This window comes from Paroedura picta, chromosome 15 (assembly GCF_049243985.1).
Source record: "Paroedura picta isolate Pp20150507F chromosome 15, Ppicta_v3.0, whole genome shotgun sequence".
Taxonomy (NCBI): Eukaryota; Metazoa; Chordata; class Lepidosauria; order Squamata; family Gekkonidae; genus Paroedura; species Paroedura picta.
Window position 1 is genome coordinate 13,394,726 of NC_135383.1, and position 18,520 is coordinate 13,413,245.

Genomic DNA, 18,520 nt, shown 5'->3' on the forward strand with positions numbered 1-18,520 from the left:
CCAAAGCAGCCATTTTCTCCAGAGGATCTGATCTTTGTCATCTGGAGATAATGTAATACCAAGAGACAACCAGGCCCCACCTGGAGATTGGCAGCCCTCCCCCAACTCATAAATACATCATTGAGGAGCATATATTTGGATTTCCCTGCAGGTTCTTAGACACATAAAACATGCACAGCCTTGTGTGGTTCATGGACCATGAAGATTTACTTTAATGAAGTCTTGCTTGGCATGAACAAGTTAATCCCCTGAAGGAAGAGAATTTTGGACTCTTCATTCACAACCATTTGCTATCAATTTATCTTATCTATGCTCGTGATATCCAGTTATTTTCTGCTTCTAGTCTTTCTTCCAACATTGCTAATCTCTCATCTTGTCTTGTTGCTTTTTTTCAGCAGCCTGCTGCTTAGCTTCATTTTCAAAGGCAGCATTTCTTATCTTTCCTCTGTATTTCCCGCCAGTTTCTATTTCTGTTATTTGTGGCTGATTTTATATCAACCTGAAGATCTCATGTCGTTTTGCTAGTTCTCTATTTCCCCCCAGATGCCACCAGTACCTCACAGTGCAATTTATACCCTTCTGAGATCCTTTATAAATGTTATTTTTCCATAATACAAAGATTTTAATTGGTAAAAGGTGGATGATCTGCCCATCTCTTTAATATATCTTGTCCTCCTAACCAGAGCTATCCACGTGACTTGCAGTATGATAAAAACACAATCAAACTTATGTCATAATTAAAATGCAAACCTGCAGCATACAAGTCCAGCAACTGTGAGGAACCACCACAGAAAGTGATGATATGCCTTAAGTTTGTGTCAGATGGACCAATGGAATAAATTGTAATTGCAATTTTAATTGCAGTTCTGTAGGGCCTGTAAGACAGAGCTCTTCTGCCAGGTTTATGGTTGAGGCCAGTACGGATGAATAAATACACCAATGGGCTTCCCTCTCTGCTTCCCAACAGCTCACTGCCTGCCCCAACCAGAAAAAACTGAGGATCACCAGTTGCTTGGCAGTTAATTGTCAATTATTTTAATGTTTTTAACAGTCATTGTATTCTTAACTATGTTGTACACTGCCCTGAGATTCCTGTGCCGATAGGGGCGGGCTAGAAATTTTAAAACAACCAACCAAATAAATAGATTATTGAAGTACATTTGACAGGAAGGAATGAAAGAATTTATGGAATAAAATTTAAACATCAAGATTGGGATAGTTCTGTTATTTAATGAGGAGAATAGATCTTTTAATGAATCTTTCTGGTTTTATGACATGCATTTTGTAACCTCCAGAGTATTCTGTACTGACAGCCTCTTTGACTTGATTCTTAATTTATTCTTCTAAAGAGTCCTTTCTGGCACTGATCTGCCCAAACGAAATCTTGCATTTGAAGGTTATTTTTCTTGCCTGTTCATGGTCAAAGGACTGCTACTTCTTTGACCATCCCCTTCTCAGTATGCTGAGCAATAGGCTCTGTCATTTCAAATGTGTCAGTGTTTTAATTTATGGTGATTCCTCTAGGGGAGGGATATGTGAAATTTGAAGTGTACGTTAATGGGGAATATGGAGAGACCAGGTAGGTCTTAAGTCAAACTAGCTGCAGCGCTACTTAACCATCATCCAGCTGGGGACAAAGGGCCTTCAGGCTTGAGTCCCCTGGATAAAAGAACAAGGAAGGAAATAATTTTTACACATCCTCTGTACCTCGTTTCTGTCTTCCAAAAGAATTTCTGATTCCAAAAGAATAACCAAGGCTTCTGAAATAAAGGGGTGGATAGTTGGGATACTCAGCCAAAAGAAAGGCTTTGGGGTAGGGGGATCTTAGAGTTCCAATAAGTCTGTTATAGAGCATTCAGGCTCTTCGAATCACAGGTGTAAGTGGAATGGCTTTAGCTCCGTTGTATGAATTTTGCCACTGTGTGGCAATCTCAATACCAATATCTACGTAATGCCTTTCTCTGTGTCTTGTTCCAGTCTCCTGTTTCAGTCAGGTGGTGTTCCATCACAGCCCTCAGCCTGTCGGTCTTTGTTTACTACATGCACAGCCACCGTCATTAAATATGGAAGATTGCATTACCGAGTATGGAATGGGAGCACAGCTGCCCAAATGCAGCGCTGGGTAAACGTGTGCAGAAAAATGCAGAAGAAATAATTATCGTTCTTGCTTAGGTTTCAGAATCTTACAGGATTTAGGGCAAGCCATCTCTTGCTTACATATATATGCTGGGAATTCAGTTGGCAATGCAGTTATCTAGCTTCCTAAGAATTCCCCCAACATAGGGTTGATGTTGCCTCTCTTCCCCCAGTCCTTGAATCAGCTCTGATGTTGGGATCTCTTTGAGTAAGCCAGCCTTTCTCTTAGCCCATTAAGATTTTGGGAACTCAGGGGACGTGTTTGCTGACGGGAGAAAGCTGTGTGCATGAATAGAATGGAAATTTAGAGGCAGTTGCTTGCAACATAATCTAGTGTGTGGTACAATATGACCTAGATGCTGCTGCACTGTAAAATCTAATCTGTTTACCTCTCTTGGCCCGCGTTCCCTATTAAGGTGACTTACCACTGGAAAACGGTTGCAAGGATAAGCCGCGTTAAGGATCGTAAAGGACTCTGCACCTTCAAAGTCAAATTGGTGCTTGTAGCAAAGTGGTTTTCTGGCATTTTATTTATTTCCATTTCCTGCCAATGAAATAATATCTCGGTTCCTGAATTGCACGTGGGACGTAATGTTCTGCTTTATTCCTTTTACCTGGCAACCAGTTCCCAAGGAACCTAAGGCCCATTGATAGCTCTTCTAAATCATTGCTTAGGACATTTGTGCGTATGTGTATATATAGAAATTACACTGAATTTCTTCAAGAGCAGAATGTTAAGGGAAGCATTTTTACAGTGTTTACAGTGTTGATGTAGGAAGAAGTTCCTGACAGTGAGAGCGGTTTCTCAGTGGAACAGGCTTCCTCAGAAGGTGGTGGGTTCTCCATCTTTGGAAATTTTTAAACAGAGGCTAGATAGCCATCTGACAGAGGCTGATTCTGTGAAGGCTCAAGGGAGTGGCAGGTTACAGTGGATGAGCGATAGGGTTGTGAGTGTCCTGCATAGAGCAGGGGGTTGGACTAGATGACCGATGAGGTCCCTTCCAACTCTATGATTCTATGATTCTATGTAGTGCTCCGCACAGAAATATGCAGCATTGTGGGTTGATGTTAGGCATTACGGGTCTTCAAGTGAAGTATGAAAACTGGGAATAGAAATAATACTGGTGATGGGGAAGGAAAGATGACAGTGCATCTCCTTAGTCTATTTTAAAAAAAAACATTTTTCTACTGCCTTTCCATCCAAATTGGGTCTTCAAGGCAGCAAGCCTTAAAACATGTCAACGTTAGAACTTCATTTAAGATAGTGTATAAAATAATTCTGTAAAATTACACAATACCACAAACGGAAGAGGGCCGATAGCAGTGATTGGGATTATACCAAACTAAACAAAAGTCTCCACCCACTGGTAGAAAACAGTGATAGATGGAAATGGAGAATGTACCCTGAGGTGGGAGTTCCAACGTTTTTGTACCATGTCCCAGAAAATCCTTTCTCACATTGTTGCCTGACTTGCTTCCGATGGCTGGGTCATCCAAAATGGGGCCTTCAAAGATATTCATAGTAGATGAGTACTTAGTAGTAGACAGAGCCTCTTGTGGCCCAGAGTGGTAAGGCAGCAGAAATGCTGTCTGAAGCTCTGCCCATGACGCTGGGAATTCGATCCCAGCAGCTGGCTCAAGGTTGACTCAGCCTTCCATCCTTCCGAGGTCGGTAAAATGAGTACCCAACTTGCTGGCGGGTAAACGGTAATGACTGGGGAAGGCACTGGCAAACCACCCTGTATTGAGTCTGCCATGAAAACGCTAGAGGGCGTCACCCCAAGGGTCAGACATGACCCGGTGCTTGCACAAGGGATACCTTTACCTTTACCTTTTTACTTAGTAGTAGATGATTCTTAAAGAATACTGACCCCAGGTCATATGGGGCTTTAAAGGTCAGTCCCAAATCCTTGAATTGGCCCAGGAACCAATGGGGTTCAGTGTAGATGGAACGGGACAGGAGCAGTATGGACGCTATGACCCATTCCAGTCAACATCCTAGCCACAGCATTCTGTACCAACTGTAGCTGTCAGACTGTCTTCAAAGACAGCCCCATGTAGAGAGCATTGCATTAATCTAACCTAGATGTTATCGGGCCATGCATCACAGTGACCGGATCTTTCCTGTGCAGGTAGGGCTGTGCCTGGATTACCCATTGACACAGCTGCACCCATTTATCCAACAGGAAGTTCATGACACGAGAATGTTAGTGAGATGGAAGGACTGCCATGTAAAGTCCCCCACCCATCTTTATGCAGATCACAAGCTTGGAGATAGAAACTTGCTAAAGGAGAATGTGCCCGTCTGGGCTATTCTAGTTACTTCTGAAATTTTATTTGTAGTGTATAATCACTGTGCACTCTATGTAAACAGTTCTAATGCAGGTATTGATTCCAATCCTGCCGTAACCGGTCATTCCTATAAAGCAATGGATGTTTGTCTGCCCACAGGAATGGGGACAAATTGCGTTAGTGGAGCGATACACAAAATGGATGTTTGAGGAAACAGTGGCTGCTCTTTTAAGATAGCTGAGCATCCTTTGAAGTTTTGATGGCGGGATTTTGAATTACGTATCTCCAGTCGTCATTTTATGCAACCTTGAAATGGGCATGTTCATTGACGGTGGAGACTTATCAGTTGTCACTGTCTTCTGAGTTATAAAATCTTACCCGAAGCTTCATGATACTTGTTGACCTGGTGAAGTACAACTCTGGATGTAGAAAACCAGAATGCCCTTCAGATAAACCAGTGTGAAGGAGGTGATTACACATTCTAGCTAGCTAGCTAGCTGTTTGTTAGTTTGTTTGTTAGTTAGTTAGTTAGTTTGTTTGTATACCGCCCTCCCCGGAGGCTCAGGGCGGTTTACATAAGAACAAATAACAATACATGAAACAATGTATACTTGGTCTTTTACACCACGTACTGCTGTTGGGTTACATGTGGCGTGGTTTATGGATGTGTTCATTTAACAGTGAGGTATTTGACTGTAAGCTGGAATTGGCTCTTAAGGTTTTATGTACTCTTGCTCTTCTATAATCCCTTCATTGCTTTCAGTTGCCCATTTGTGAATAAGGCAAAACAGAACATATGTCAGGAACTGAAGCAAGTTAAAGTCTCCCCTTAGTTTGGGGCTTCTGTTCATGACCCCATATGGCAGGGGTAGTCAAACTGCAGCCCTCCAGATGTCCATGGACTACAATTCCCATGAGCCCCTGCCAGTGAACAGGGGACCCAAAGAGTCTTATATCATTTTCCTCTTCTCCGTGTTATCCTTACAAAAACCCTGCGAGATAGGCTAGGCAGAGTGTGTGACTGGGCCAAGGTCACCTAAATAAGCTTCAATATCTCCCAGATTCTAGACCGATGCTGGGTCTCCCAGATTCTAGACCGATGCTGACCACAATAGGACACTGGTTCTCGTATGTTGATAGCATGATCATCCTGAATATGCACGGCAGGATGAGTTCAGAACTGATGGCAAATTCATGACTGCTCTTCCACTGCTGGGTGCCAGGAGTTTGTTTCTTCCTTTTCTTAATGATTTTTTATTTTGTAATTTGTTAGGATTGTGCCTAAGCAGGGGTTGGGGCGTTAAGGGCTTGCATAAGCCAAAAGGAGACGTACAAATATTTTAAAGAATTGATGGCTGGAAGATGTGCTGCTGCAGTTGCGCAAATAACATCCAACTAACTTGATGTTCAGCCTGGTCCATGCTTTGTTTCCCCACACGATTGCAGGTGTGAACATGGGAAAGGGCGGCTCAGTGTTCTTTCTGTAAAGTAGGAAATCCATCCTTCAGTCTAGTCAGAGTGCTCCCAAGTCAAAAGGGCATAATGACTTGGCGTACCGTTACATTCACGAGACCCGCAGGGATTTTGTAAGATTCTGTGCTCATCCCGTCCAGTCCAAGTGACAGACAGAGATACGAGATTGGAGCGGCTGAGCCATCCAGTCAGCAGTGACAGTTGTTACTCAATAGCTGCATAACCAAGTTGGTACCTCTTTTCTTGCAAAACTTGTATTCATAGAATCATAGGATCATAGATTGCTGAGGGCGAAGCTGCTTTCTGGACAAGCTCTTGTGTTTCCTGTCAGGCTCAGAGAGCAGGAGCACTGTTTTAAATAGCGTTACGAAGATATGCAACTCTTCTGACCGTCAGCGCTATGCTTCTCTTTTTTTGTCTTGTTTGCTCATTTTAGCACTCCTTCAACGGGTAGCAGAACTGGAAAAAATTAACGCCGAATTTCTGCACACAAAGCAGCAGCTTGAGCAAGAATTTAATCAGAAGAGGGCAAAATTTAAAGAGCTGTACCTGGCAAAGGAAGGTAAGCTTTAGGTTGTCTGGCATGCTGTAAACGGTTTTTAATGTGAGCCCCAATGTGTCAGAACGTTAATTGGGCGACAGGAAGTATCTCTCGCATTGTGTGTCATGAAAGCATTTCAGACCTCGGGGTTCAAAACTGGACCACGGTAACTTAAAATAGAGGATAGCGTTCAATGCTTGCAATCCGTGTATACGTCACAAAACTGAACACCTGCCGATTATTCTGATTTATCTAGTTACATACGCAGCTATTTTTAGCTTGGCCTTTTAGTGCATGAGTTCGGAGAACACCTCCGGAAGTAACGACTGATGTCTGGAAACAACATTGTTATCCCAAAATATCAACTGTGAGTGGATGGTCCCGCTTATTTGAATTAAAAGCATTTTCACAGCCCTTAGGAATGCCAATGAACACTTTTTGCTTGTAATGAGTAACTGGCATGTAAAAGGTGTAGGACCAGGCTCTGATGCCTTAATCAGTAAAACCCAGGCCAGTTATGAACCACATCATGAGAGATTAAAGGCTATGCAAGCTCTGAGCTACAGCAGTGAGGAAGGCCTCTAGACATTAAATTCCTGAACAGATTAGAGAGGGATGCTGCTTAAATAGATTCTTAAAATGGGCCCTTATAATTCTTAAAGCCATTTGAAGCACCACGTTAACGGAGAGAAATGTTCTAATGATGATTGAAATGTGTGCTTTTCTCTTTTGTAGCGTTGTTTTGTGTTTGGCCTTCTCTGAACTTTCAGTCGTTCAGGGAAGTGTGACCATTTCCTTAGTTTAGGAGGAGACGAACCTGTGAGGGAGTGATGTGCAAGTACTGTTTTAGAAGTGTAAAGAATTATTTTAGAATCTGGAGCGCAACTGAGGCACAAAGCAAACTGTATTGCCTTTTGTGTGGCAAGAGGCACAAGTGAAGTTAAATAAAGCAGTTAGTGCAGCGATCAAACTCATTGGGGGGGGGGGGTCTGTGTCACCGGTATTGGGAGCCAGTAGTACAAGCTGCCTAGAGTTCTCTTTCACCGGTCTCTCCCGCATCACCACTTGACCGTAATGTGCCGCTCCATTAGTCATCAATAGCTATTAAGAAATAAAATGTATTTCATTTTATTTCAGAGGATCTGAAAAGGCAAAATGCAATTTTGCAGGCAGCCCAGGACGACCTGGACCAACTGCGGACACAGCTCGTGGATGCCCAGGCTGAAATGGAGAACATTAAAGCCGTCGCTACAGTGTCCGAGAACACAAAGCAAGAAGCTATTGATGAGGTGAAGAAGCAGTGGCAGGAAGAGGTGGCTTCGCTGCAGGCTATAATGAAAGGTAGGGCTGCAAAGGAAGTGGGCTAACTGCTGCACCCCCCCCCCACACACACAAAGGTCTATGTTTAGTGTTGCCATAGTTGGCTAATATGTGGTTAGCTGCTCCTAAACCACATGCTTCGTTCAGCCTTTGTGAGGCGGTAGATAAATGGGGACAGCACATTAAGCCAAATCAGAGGGTTTTCCTTGCATGATACTTGAGGTGGTTCTTCAGTAGACCTCTCTTTTTATTTCCAGTCCCAAACTACATTCTCCTTTAACATTTCATTCTACTTCGGCAGTGTTTTGGGACCAGTGTCAGAAGGAAGGGAATTTGGAGAAGGGGCCAAGTCGGTATTCATCACCACTTTGGCATTGAGGAGCTTTCCAAAGTATGAAGTAATTCTTGAGTGCTCTTCCGGGGCAGCATCTGTATCTCTGCCTCTTAAGCAGTGGAATGTGTCTGCAGAATTTGTGGTTTGGATTGGAAATGTTCCTTTTCAAGTGTTTTTCCTTTACTGCTGTGAGCATGAGAAAGGAAGTGGGCTCATCTGCATACTTGTGTGTGAGCTCTGGGCCCAAGTTGTGATCTCTGCTAATTTCCTCCTTGTAATGGATTGGGTGTTTGTGTGTGTGTGTGTGTGTGTGTGTGTGAGAGAGAGAGAGAGAGAGAGACCAAGTTAAGCAACAGATAGAAAAGCATACACAATGACGTAAAATATGTGTATATGGCAAAAGACAGAAATTTCCATCTGGGAAACACAGAGAAGAAGCGGTGTCTTCTGATGAAACACTTCTACAAGGGATAACAGTCTGCTGTTTTGGAAGGAGGAGAAATTAAATTCTTACTGGATTTTGGAAAAGTTAATATTGCAAGGATGCCCGCTCACTTATCACTGTGCTAGGTGTTTGTCTCAGAATTTAGGGTGGGATAGACTAAGTTGTTGTCATTGCCGTGACTTTCATTGGCATTTGTACCATTAAGGGTAGACTGGTATTGGAACCTGCAGCTGATTGATCAAACCCGAAGGTGTGCCACTTTTGATTAATTGGACAATCACATTTTTTAAAAAGTGACTGCTTGGGAATTTTCTTCCCCTGATTTCCATAGTTCCTGGTTGACCAAAGTGCGGTTTACGACCAAATATGATAAAACACAAAAGGAACTCATAGCACAAGGGTTGTATGTGCTCTTCTTTTCCTTGCAGAGATGTGTAGCTTCAAAGCAATGTTTTAAATAGCTAAATAGCTGAACCCTCTCTCCTAGAGTCCCTTCTCCGGGCTTCAAAACAACCTCTTGGGCTACTCAAAAGCTTTTTTTTAAAACCCAGGAATTCATATTTGTGGGTTTTTTTTAATACCTCCTCTGGTATGTCCGTAAGATCAGCCTGAGCCACCTGGTAGCATTGTGATGAGCTCATGAACTATTGAATTGGGTGGGGGATGAGAGAAGTGATTTCCTACCCATATATCATTGTAATTAAACAGACACTGTCCGTGACTATGAACGCCAGTTTCATCACAGGCTGGAGAAAGAGCGAGCTCAGTGGAACCAGTACCGGGAGAACATGGAAAGAGAAATAGTGGAACTGAGGAGACGGCTTTCAGAAGGTCAGGAAGAGGAAAATCTCGAAAACGAAATGAAGAAGGTAGGCCAGAAACATATTCTCAATTTAAAAAGAAAAAGAAATAAGAAGGATTCGGTATCTTGTCTCTTTTTTCATTTTTTTTTTTTACTGGAGACCTCAAAGCAGCCAACAGCATTTATAAAACTGCAATGTTTGTTTGCTTGTTCTTCCTCTGAGGCAGAAGACACCTTGGTGGGATGATTCCCACCATCCATTTAGTGATGCAGGAACAACTTTTTTCTCCTTCCTGTCTCTGCTGAAGGAATCACTTTTCCCTTCAGTTTTTTCCCCCTGCTTTATCAGGGAGAGCAGCTAGAGAGCAAGCTGTGTACTTCCACTTTCTATTTCTCTTCTTATTTCACTTATTTCATTCACTCTCAATTTGTAATTTTGTTTCTTGGCTTTACTGGATTTTATTTTCTGCTGGTTTTCCTTTCCTTTCTTGACTCTCAGGCTTAGGGAAAAAGAGAGCTAAGACAGAGCTCCTTAAAGGAGCAGTGACCAATTCAGAATGTCAGTTTGCATAGTGGGTCTTTCAGCTGCTCAAGCCATGAATAAACTCAAGGATAGCGAGGGCTTCCTCCCCCAAGTGGAGTTGGACTGATCGTAACAGGATTGCCTTGGCCATGATGAGAAAGAAGATGATATTGGGTCCCTGAACAGTCTGTCACTTTTTTTTAATGGGAGGATTTACCACTGCCTCTTATCTAAGACCCTGGCAGCACTAGACTTACAAGAGATCCTGGGGATCCCATGCCATTGGAGGGCTCTTTGAATTTTTAAAAATCAGTAATTGCTATGGAGTAGTACCTATAGCCTCTGTTTAAAGTTTTAACAGAATCATAGAATCATAGAATAATAGAGTTGGAAGGGACCTCATGGGTCATCTAGTCCACCCCCCTAGAGTGCACGCATAAAGAAAAGAACAAACAAACAGGTGGCAAAGTTGCCATCACAGCCAAGACTACCATGCCCCAGGGGACAGTGCAGAGCACTTGTGCAAAGAGAAAACAATCAGGGAAAAGATGGAGGAAGAAAGTGGACATATGTGGGAACTGTGCTACCAACATGCAGGCCTTTGAGTGTGCAGCAGTGGGGTATGGACTCCTTGATGCATGCAAGCAACCTTTCTTGAGCTTGCAGTGTGTTCAGATTCAAGTTTCAACACAAAAAAGGGCATACGTGTAATTAGACGATCTTCTGTCTCCTACTTGTTTTCTGTGTTGAATTACAAAATACCGCCCTTCAAAGCTGGCACCTCCTTTAACTGAGGGGTGGATTGCTAACCACATCCTTTGATAAGCCTCTCCTTTCCCCCCTTAGGTTGTGCCCTAAACTGAAAGTAGTTTACCTATTTTGTTTGTTTTCATATTCCTTCTTTTCCCAACCTATGCCACTTGTGGACCTTTAATGGGGCGTGCCAGGAATTGAATCCAGAATCTTCTGAATGCAGCATGCGTGCTCTAGTACTGGCTCACAGAATACTGGCCCGCCCTTTTTACGCACAGAGCAATACACAAATGCTAGGCATGGGAGACATGTGCATGTAACTTCTGTGTTCAGAGGGTGTGTGCCTTTTTGACAACATGGGAGTGACTCGTTCTTCTTGAGAAGCTTTGCTAGACCAGCTAACTGGCCCCAATTGAAAGTTTTTCTAAACCTTTGGTGCATTGTATGATGACACAAAACCTCCTTACTTCATACCAGAAATGTGGAAGGTATGATAGTTGGTGGTGGAATGTCAGTCAACTTATGACATCCCTGTAGGGTTTTCAAAGCAAGAGAATTTCAGAGGCGGTTTGCCATTGCTTCTGTGTAATGACAGGCTTTCCTTGGTGGTTTCCTGTCTAAATGCTAACCAAGGCCCACCCTGCTTAGCTTCTGAAATCTTACAAGATGGTGCTATAGCCTGAGCCATCCAGGTCAGGGGGACTGTTACCCATCAACAAGTCACTCTAGATGTCTCCATGGATCAGAGGCAGTTCTACCCTGACAACATGAGGAGGCTGCCCCCCTCCCCTCCAGCAGCATATTTGGGGGGGGGGGGGTTTAAGGATTGTGAAGAGGAAGAAAAATGTGATCCATGAGGCACACAGTCCACTGAGAAACTTACATGCGGGCAACCACGTTAGCTTGTAGTAGTTTTCCGAAATTGGAGTCCTATGGCAACTTAAAAGACTAGAAAAACCTTCTCAACGTATTAGCTTATGTAAGTCTATTCTTTTGATACCTGGTATCAGCTTTCAGTCACAAGATTTTACATCCTGGATAGTTGTATTGATCCTTAGTGTGCTTCTGGGCTCCAATCAGCTGACAAGATTATCCCGCAGGGACTCTGTCATAAGGAACAGGGTGTGTGAAACAGTACTATGGCTCTTATTTATTTCAGTGAGCTTTGTGCTGGAGAACTTACTGATAGGCAGTGCCCCATGTTAATTAATGGGAGGTTGTAGGTTTTGTGACTGACCTGCCACCCGTTCTATTTCTGCAACTTGAAAACGAGTGTTTTGTGGTTGATAGAACCATTTTGTTGAAGCATATATGCAAAAATGATGCAAGCTGATGATGCAAATACTGTAATTTGATAGTAATATATTTTTAGCCCTGGGGCGCAAGTGACATGAAATACTCGCTTTTGAAATCTGTTACGCTTAAGCCTTTGTTCTAATTTTACACTAAGTGTGTCTGTAGTCAAGTACACTTAGTTTTTGTTTTGTTTTGCTTTTTGATGACCACATCACAAAGGCTTCTTCTTTCGGCCTTTCTCTCAATTAAAAATGATGGTATCGATTCAAGACATTTAGAGAGCTGGAAGCGGTTCCCCAGAATACGCCCTCTGCTGAAAAGGCCATAAAATGTCACATCAAAAATATTTTTCTTTCAGTTTTTGCAGTAATGCAGTCCGGGCTGCTGTCTGCATTTATGTTTTAGGTGCATCACAAATATTGGTAGAAATTAACTGAGTCAATTGGTTGTAAAAAGTAACTGGCAAGAGATGATATAGAAGAGGTTTCGTGTGTTCTTGAATTTATCAGTTTACTGAATGGGAACATCTCTTATTTTTGTGCATTACTAGAAGGGTGTGGATGCTTCTCTTTATGTTAGCTCTGGTCGGGGGAGTGGATACAGTATGGATGCCTCATTTTCCTTCTTGTTAGGGATAATAGCAGTTCTCTTCCCTTCCCCTAGCAGCTATTGGAGAAATGGCAAACTGGTAAAGGTAAAGGTATCCCCAGTGCAAGCTCCGGGTCATGTCTGACCCTTGGGGTGACGCCCTCTCGTGTTTTCATGGCAGACTCATGCCATGGTTTGCCAGTGCCTTCCCCAGTCATTACCATTTACCCCCCAGCATGCTGGGTACTCATTTTACCGATCTCGCAAACTGTTACCCAGCCCTAAACTGGAGTCCCCTGCAGCTGTTCTGTCAGTAGAGTACTTTGGCATTAATGTGTTAGAAAGTTGATTTCCTCCCCATCTTTAAAGAAAATACAATGTGGTATAGAAAGGCCCCATAATGAAGTATATCAGGCACACGAATAGGCCACCATGATGTCTGTCTCCACAATGAAGCAGAGTTGGGGAGATAAATGAAAAGTTTCTGTTTTTCTGGGCAACCCTGACCACCCCCTCTCCCTCCCAGAGGTATGTATATTGATCCAGGTTGGGAACCATAAGATATTGGGGACGGGGTAGGCAGCATCAAAGAGTGTGGTGCAATTTCCCCTGAATCTCTTCCTTTGGGATACTGTAAGTCCACTTTAGAGCCTCTTGTGGCGCAGAGTGGTAAGGCAGCCGCCTGAAAGCTTTGCCCATGAGGTTGGGAGTTCAATCCCAGCAGCCGGCTCAAGGTTGACTCAGTCTTCCATCCTTCCGAGGTCAGTAAAATGAATACCCAGCTTGCTGGGGGGTAAACGGTAATGACTGGGGAAGGCACTGGCAAACCACCCCGTATTGAGTCTGCCATGAAAACGCTAGAGGGCATCACCCCAAGGGTCAGACATGACTCGGTGCTTGCACAGGGGATACCTTTACCTTTACCTTTTAAGTCCACTTTCCCCTCTCCCCTGCGTTTTCAGTGTTTTCCTTCATTGCCATGCAACTGCCTTCTACATTGAAGGACAGCAAGTATGCTGAGTCTTGTTTAGGCCATGTTTGAGGTTTTTTAAACTACTTCATTCTGAGAAAATATTTTTCTGAGGGGAGTCTCAAACATGCACAACTATCTATCTTATCTATCTTGAGGTTGGTTTTTCATTGCATTTCAGGAGGAGAGACTGCTAAAGCTCTGGGAAGTGTTGATTTATTGCGTCATTTCATGTTGTGTTGACTTCAGGCCCAAGAAGATGCCGAGAAGCTTCGTTCGGTAGTGATGCCCATGGAGAAGGAGATTGCAACTTTAAAGGAGAAGCTGACAGAGGCGGAAGAAAGGATAAAGGAACTGGAGGCCTCAAAGGTGGGCAACTGTCCCTAGAAAGGCTGTGCATCGTATTTTATCACGGCCATCTTCCTGGAAGTGAGTTGATATTGCATAGAGAATTTGGATTTGCTTGATGAGGTGGTGAGCTCCCCCTCGCTGGCATTCTTCCAGCAGCAGCTGGACATGTCTTTATCCTGGATGCTTTGGGCTGATCCTGCATTGAGCAGCGGGTTGGACTAGATGGCCTGTCTGGCCCCTTTCAACTCTGTGATTCTATAATGACCTCCTTGAGTATTCTTCATATTATGTCTCTGAAACATGAATTTAATCAAACTTAAGTATAAGAATATGCATGGGACAAATAATAAGTAGCAGGCTTTCAAGGTGACGATACATTTTTTAAAGTTTTTAAAGGAAGCTTTATAAATCTGACACCTGCTTTACCCTTCAGGAAGGGAAAGGTTGGTACTTTCCAGAGGCACTTCTTTCACCATCTTCTGAATTGTCAGCTGGGTTCTCTCAAGACAGGTGACCTTGTCAGTTGTTGTACCCATTTGTCAAACTGTGTTCTGGGTAACATTTTGAGTCCAGTGGCACCTTTTAAGACCAATAAAGTTTTATTCCAAGTATAAGCTTTTGTGTACCTACCCAGAACAAAACTTTGTTGGTCTTACAAGTGCTACTGGACTCAAACTTTGTTCTGCTTCTTTTGGACCCACACTGCTACCCCCACCTGAAACTTGAGTTCTGGATACAGATGACTCCTTCCGTAGAGTGCCTTGAGCCAAGCTTTGAAAATAGCCGATTTTGTAATATTGAGTTGAAATTCTGTTTTGACAATTTCTTTATTATCAAACTTCCAGAGACTTGGGGAGCCTGGGGTTCCTTTCACATTATAAAGGATCCTTCAACGAGAAGGGTGACTGTCACTGAGAATAAATCAGTCTTCCCGTACCCAGTACCAAAGAGATGTTTGTTTTGATCTCAAGCCCAGTTGCTGGAAAGGTTGGCATCAAAAACTGGCAAACAAACTCATGCTTGAGCTTTTTTTGCCTCCTGACAAAACTGAGCCTATAAAGCCCAGAGTGCAAATTGAAATCTACTCATCAGATTTCCATGCCCCAGCAACTGGAGGCAGCATGGTGTAGCGGTTAAAAGCAGCGGTTTCTAATCTAGAGAACTGGGTTTGATTCCCCACTCCTCCATATGCAGCCAGCTGAGTGACCTTGGGTAAGTCACAGTTCTCTCAGAACTCTCTCAGCCCCACCTACCCATAGGTCCTCTGTTGTGGGGAGAGAATGTGAAGGTGATTGTAAGCCGCTTTGAGACTTCCCTGGGTAGTGAAAAGTGGCATATAAAAATGACCTTCTCTTTCTTCTCCTCTTTCGCCTCTTTCTCCTCTCACTGCCCGTCTCAGTCCATCCAAGCCAAGTCATTCCAGATGTGGCAAATCCAGTTGGCCACTTTGGGGCAGCGAGACTTTGCCTCTTCATCCTCCGCATGCATCTTCACAGCAGCTGCTCTCTCTAGTTGGCATTAGCTAGCCAGGTATTTAAAGCATAAACACCATGGAGGAAGAAACTGTTATCCTATCCTGAGGGTTGGTTTTAACTGCTCCTTGTTAATAGCCAGCGTGCAGCATCACTTTGGCCTTTGCATCTGTGTGGTATTGGGTGGGTAGGATCCTGTATTTTCCACAGCATCTCTCACTGACGAAACTGATACCATCTGTCCTGTCAGGCTGTTCCAGGTGCATTATTTCACCCCGGCTTTTATGGTTTTTTGGTTTGCTGCTTGACTTGTCGGTGGAGGATTGTGGACAGGCTTGTCTAGCAAACAGATCTGGGCAGATAACGTAGAAGGAGCTCACTTACCTGTGTACATTTGGCAAGGCTCCAACTTGCCACAGCGCGCTTTGGCTCCGTACCCGGGCAAGGCTGCCTAGCACGTGGCAATTTTCCTTTTGTTGAAAATCCTGCAAGCCCACTTAAGAACTTGCATGAATCATATCCTTAGCAGCTGCCTGGTTTTAAGAAGCAGTGGCACGGCATGCGTTGTTTTCTGCATGCTTCTTTGCTTCACGAGTCCCTTCTTCCACACTCATACCGAAGATCCTTTTCGGAAACCCACCTCGGAATTTTCACGCCTCTAGTGGGAGCAGGTGATCCTGCCACTTGGGGTATAAAACCAACTCTTCTTCTATGCCAGTAAGTTCCACAAATGAATATTGTATTGGATGGTGATGATGTCCATCCATTTCATTGGATGCTCCCCAAATGTTAGTGTTTTGGGAAGAAGGAGTGAAAAATCTTATCTCTTTCCCCTTTTTTCCCTCCCCGTGCCCAATTTTATAAACATATCTTTTCCTCAGTTGTCTTGGTGTTGTCTTGCAGAAGAATTCTACCTGTGGTCCCATGCTTTTTTCTGGGGGCTTGGATAAAGCCATAAATTGTTGTGTTTTTCCCCAAAACAGGATGTTTTTGCAAGAAATGGTGACAGGGAGACACCATTATTAGATCAGTTTAGGAAACAGCACTTCCAGTCGGGAGGTGTGGCCAGCTGGCATCATTTCCCAGGATCCTCAAAGCCTGAAAAATTACTCCAGGGGCTCCTCCATAGTCAAAAGGTTGGGAAAAGCTGCTCTGTAGTGTTGTAAACAGCACAAGGGGAAGACCCTCCAGGTCTGCTTAGCACGCTTTGGCTCCTGGATGTCAGCCTTGATAGTGTTGGCAAGCGGGTTGTTAGTTTTCAGCGTTGGAAGATATATCGCGTTGGCGTCAGTGTTAATGCCGTCCTAATGGCTTGTTGACCTTTCTACAAAATGGCTAATGATGGGCTTTTAGCACTGAAGCTGTTGAGGTTTTGAGAGCAAACAATAGCAGCGCATTCATCGCCGTCGAGTTTGCCTGGAAATATTCGTGCGCCGTACCATGATTCCACGATGGCGGTGATTTGTGAATGAAGAACTTGGCTACGGCCAATGTCCGGAGTTCATCATTTATAGAAATGTTCTTGAGCTTGTTAAGCAGATGTGAAGCTCCGTCTCTTTGCGCAAGCCATCAGCCTCAAAAACAAAACAAAACACATGCATGAATTACAGTCTTTCTCCACATCTGTGTGTGTATGTTTCAGGTTAAGGAGCTGAATCATTATTTGGAAGCTGAGAAATCCTGTAGGACCGATCTAGAAATGTACGTGGCTGTTTTGAACACTCAGAAGTCTGTTCTGCAGGAGGATGCGGAAAAGTTACGGAAGGAACTTCACGAAGGTAAGGATTTGTCCGTTCTAAAAACACTGCAGTGGCAATAACAGTGCATGGAGGTTTCCAAATAAGGGATCGGCAGCCGTGTCCTTGGACCGCGTTTTAGGTCCCCTGTGGTTCCCCAAATGCTTCCCCTGCTTTTTGAACGATGATATCCTGTATCACAAGAGGGAGCACGTGATTGGACGAATCATTATCTAGAAATAAGTCAGGGCTTTTGTGGTCCTGGCCCCCACTTAGAATGAGCTTCAGGATAAAATCAGGGCCCTGACAAGACTCACTGAGATCTGCAGGGCTTATAAGATGGAGCTCTCCTGCCAAGCTTATTGTTGAAGCCAGTGGAAACCCATCAATACTGTCTGACAGGGCCTCACTTTTGTGCCCTCCCCACCATCCCTCCTAATTGGTTAACTGGTTAAATTCGATGTCATCAGAATGAGGTTTTAAATTATTTTAATGTCTAATTATTAAATAATTAATAATTAGGAAGGCCATAAGGAAGACCCTAAGGAAGGCTGAGCGTCAAAGAATTGAGGCTTTTGAACTCTGGTGCTGGAGAAGCCTCTTGCGAGTCCCTTGGACTGCAAGGCGAACAAACCGGTCAGTCCTAGAGATCACAGCCCCAACTGCTCCTTAGAAGGTCAGATCCTGAAGATGAAACTCAAATACTTTGGCCACCTCATGAGAAGGAAGGACTCCCTGGAGAAGAGCCTAATGCTGGGAGCGACCGAGGGCAAAAGAAGAAGGGGACGACAGAGAATGAGGTGGCTGGATGGAGTCACTGAAGCAGTCGGTACAAACTTAAATGGACTCCGGGGAATGGTGGAGGACAGGAAGGCCTGGAGGATCATTGTCCAAAGGGTCGCAATGAGTTGGACACGACTTCGCACCTAACAACAAGAAATTATTAAATAACTGTTTTATTGTTTTATTGATATCGTATAACGTCTAATTGCATTTAGGACTGTACACTGCCCTGAGATGTCTAGCTGAAGAGGGGCGGTATATAGATTAAGATAAATAAACAATATATGGCAGAGGGGAGGGAGTAAAATGCACTGTAATCCTTAAAGCTCCAGCCCACTAGGCTTCTGTGTTGTGCTCCCTGTGCAGTCTGTCATCTGCTCGAGCAAGAAAGGCAGCAGCACAACCAGCTGAAACACACGTGGCAAAAGGCCAACGACCAGTTCTTGGAGTCTCAGCGTTTGCTGATGAGGGACATGCAGAGGATGGAAATAGTGTTGACTTCAGAGCAGCTCCGCCAAGTCGAGGAGCTAAAGAAGAAAGATCAGGTTAGTGGCTCCTTGCTTGTGTCCCGCTTATTTTGGAGAAAGAAACTTTTATGGGCTTGTTGAGTTGCTCTCCTTGAATTAGCTGCTTATACAGCTTTGTTGATTTAGTCAATAGTCTTAATATTAACCGTCATAGTTATGCTTTAATTGAAGCCTGGCG

General features: G+C 43.8%; 2 protein-coding genes across 2 annotated transcripts in view; one reads left to right on the top strand and one right to left on the bottom strand.

The window, feature by feature from the left end:
* The window catches only part of LOC143824824 (uncharacterized), a 52,196-nt gene that overhangs the window by 20,484 nt on the left and 13,192 nt on the right, over window positions 1–18,520 (bottom strand). The window lies entirely within an intron of this gene.
* The window catches only part of RABEP1 (rabaptin, RAB GTPase binding effector protein 1), a 57,258-nt gene that overhangs the window by 18,456 nt on the left and 20,282 nt on the right, over window positions 1–18,520 (top strand). Inside the window, exons 2-7 of the mRNA XM_077311045.1 lie at window positions 6,338–6,463; window positions 7,580–7,783; window positions 9,250–9,410; window positions 13,723–13,842; window positions 16,939–17,074; window positions 18,182–18,360. Of these exons, the coding sequence (XP_077167160.1) occupies window positions 6,338–6,463; window positions 7,580–7,783; window positions 9,250–9,410; window positions 13,723–13,842; window positions 16,939–17,074; window positions 18,182–18,360 (926 nt within the window). The remainder of the gene's footprint in view (window positions 1–6,337; window positions 6,464–7,579; window positions 7,784–9,249; window positions 9,411–13,722; window positions 13,843–16,938; window positions 17,075–18,181; window positions 18,361–18,520) is intronic.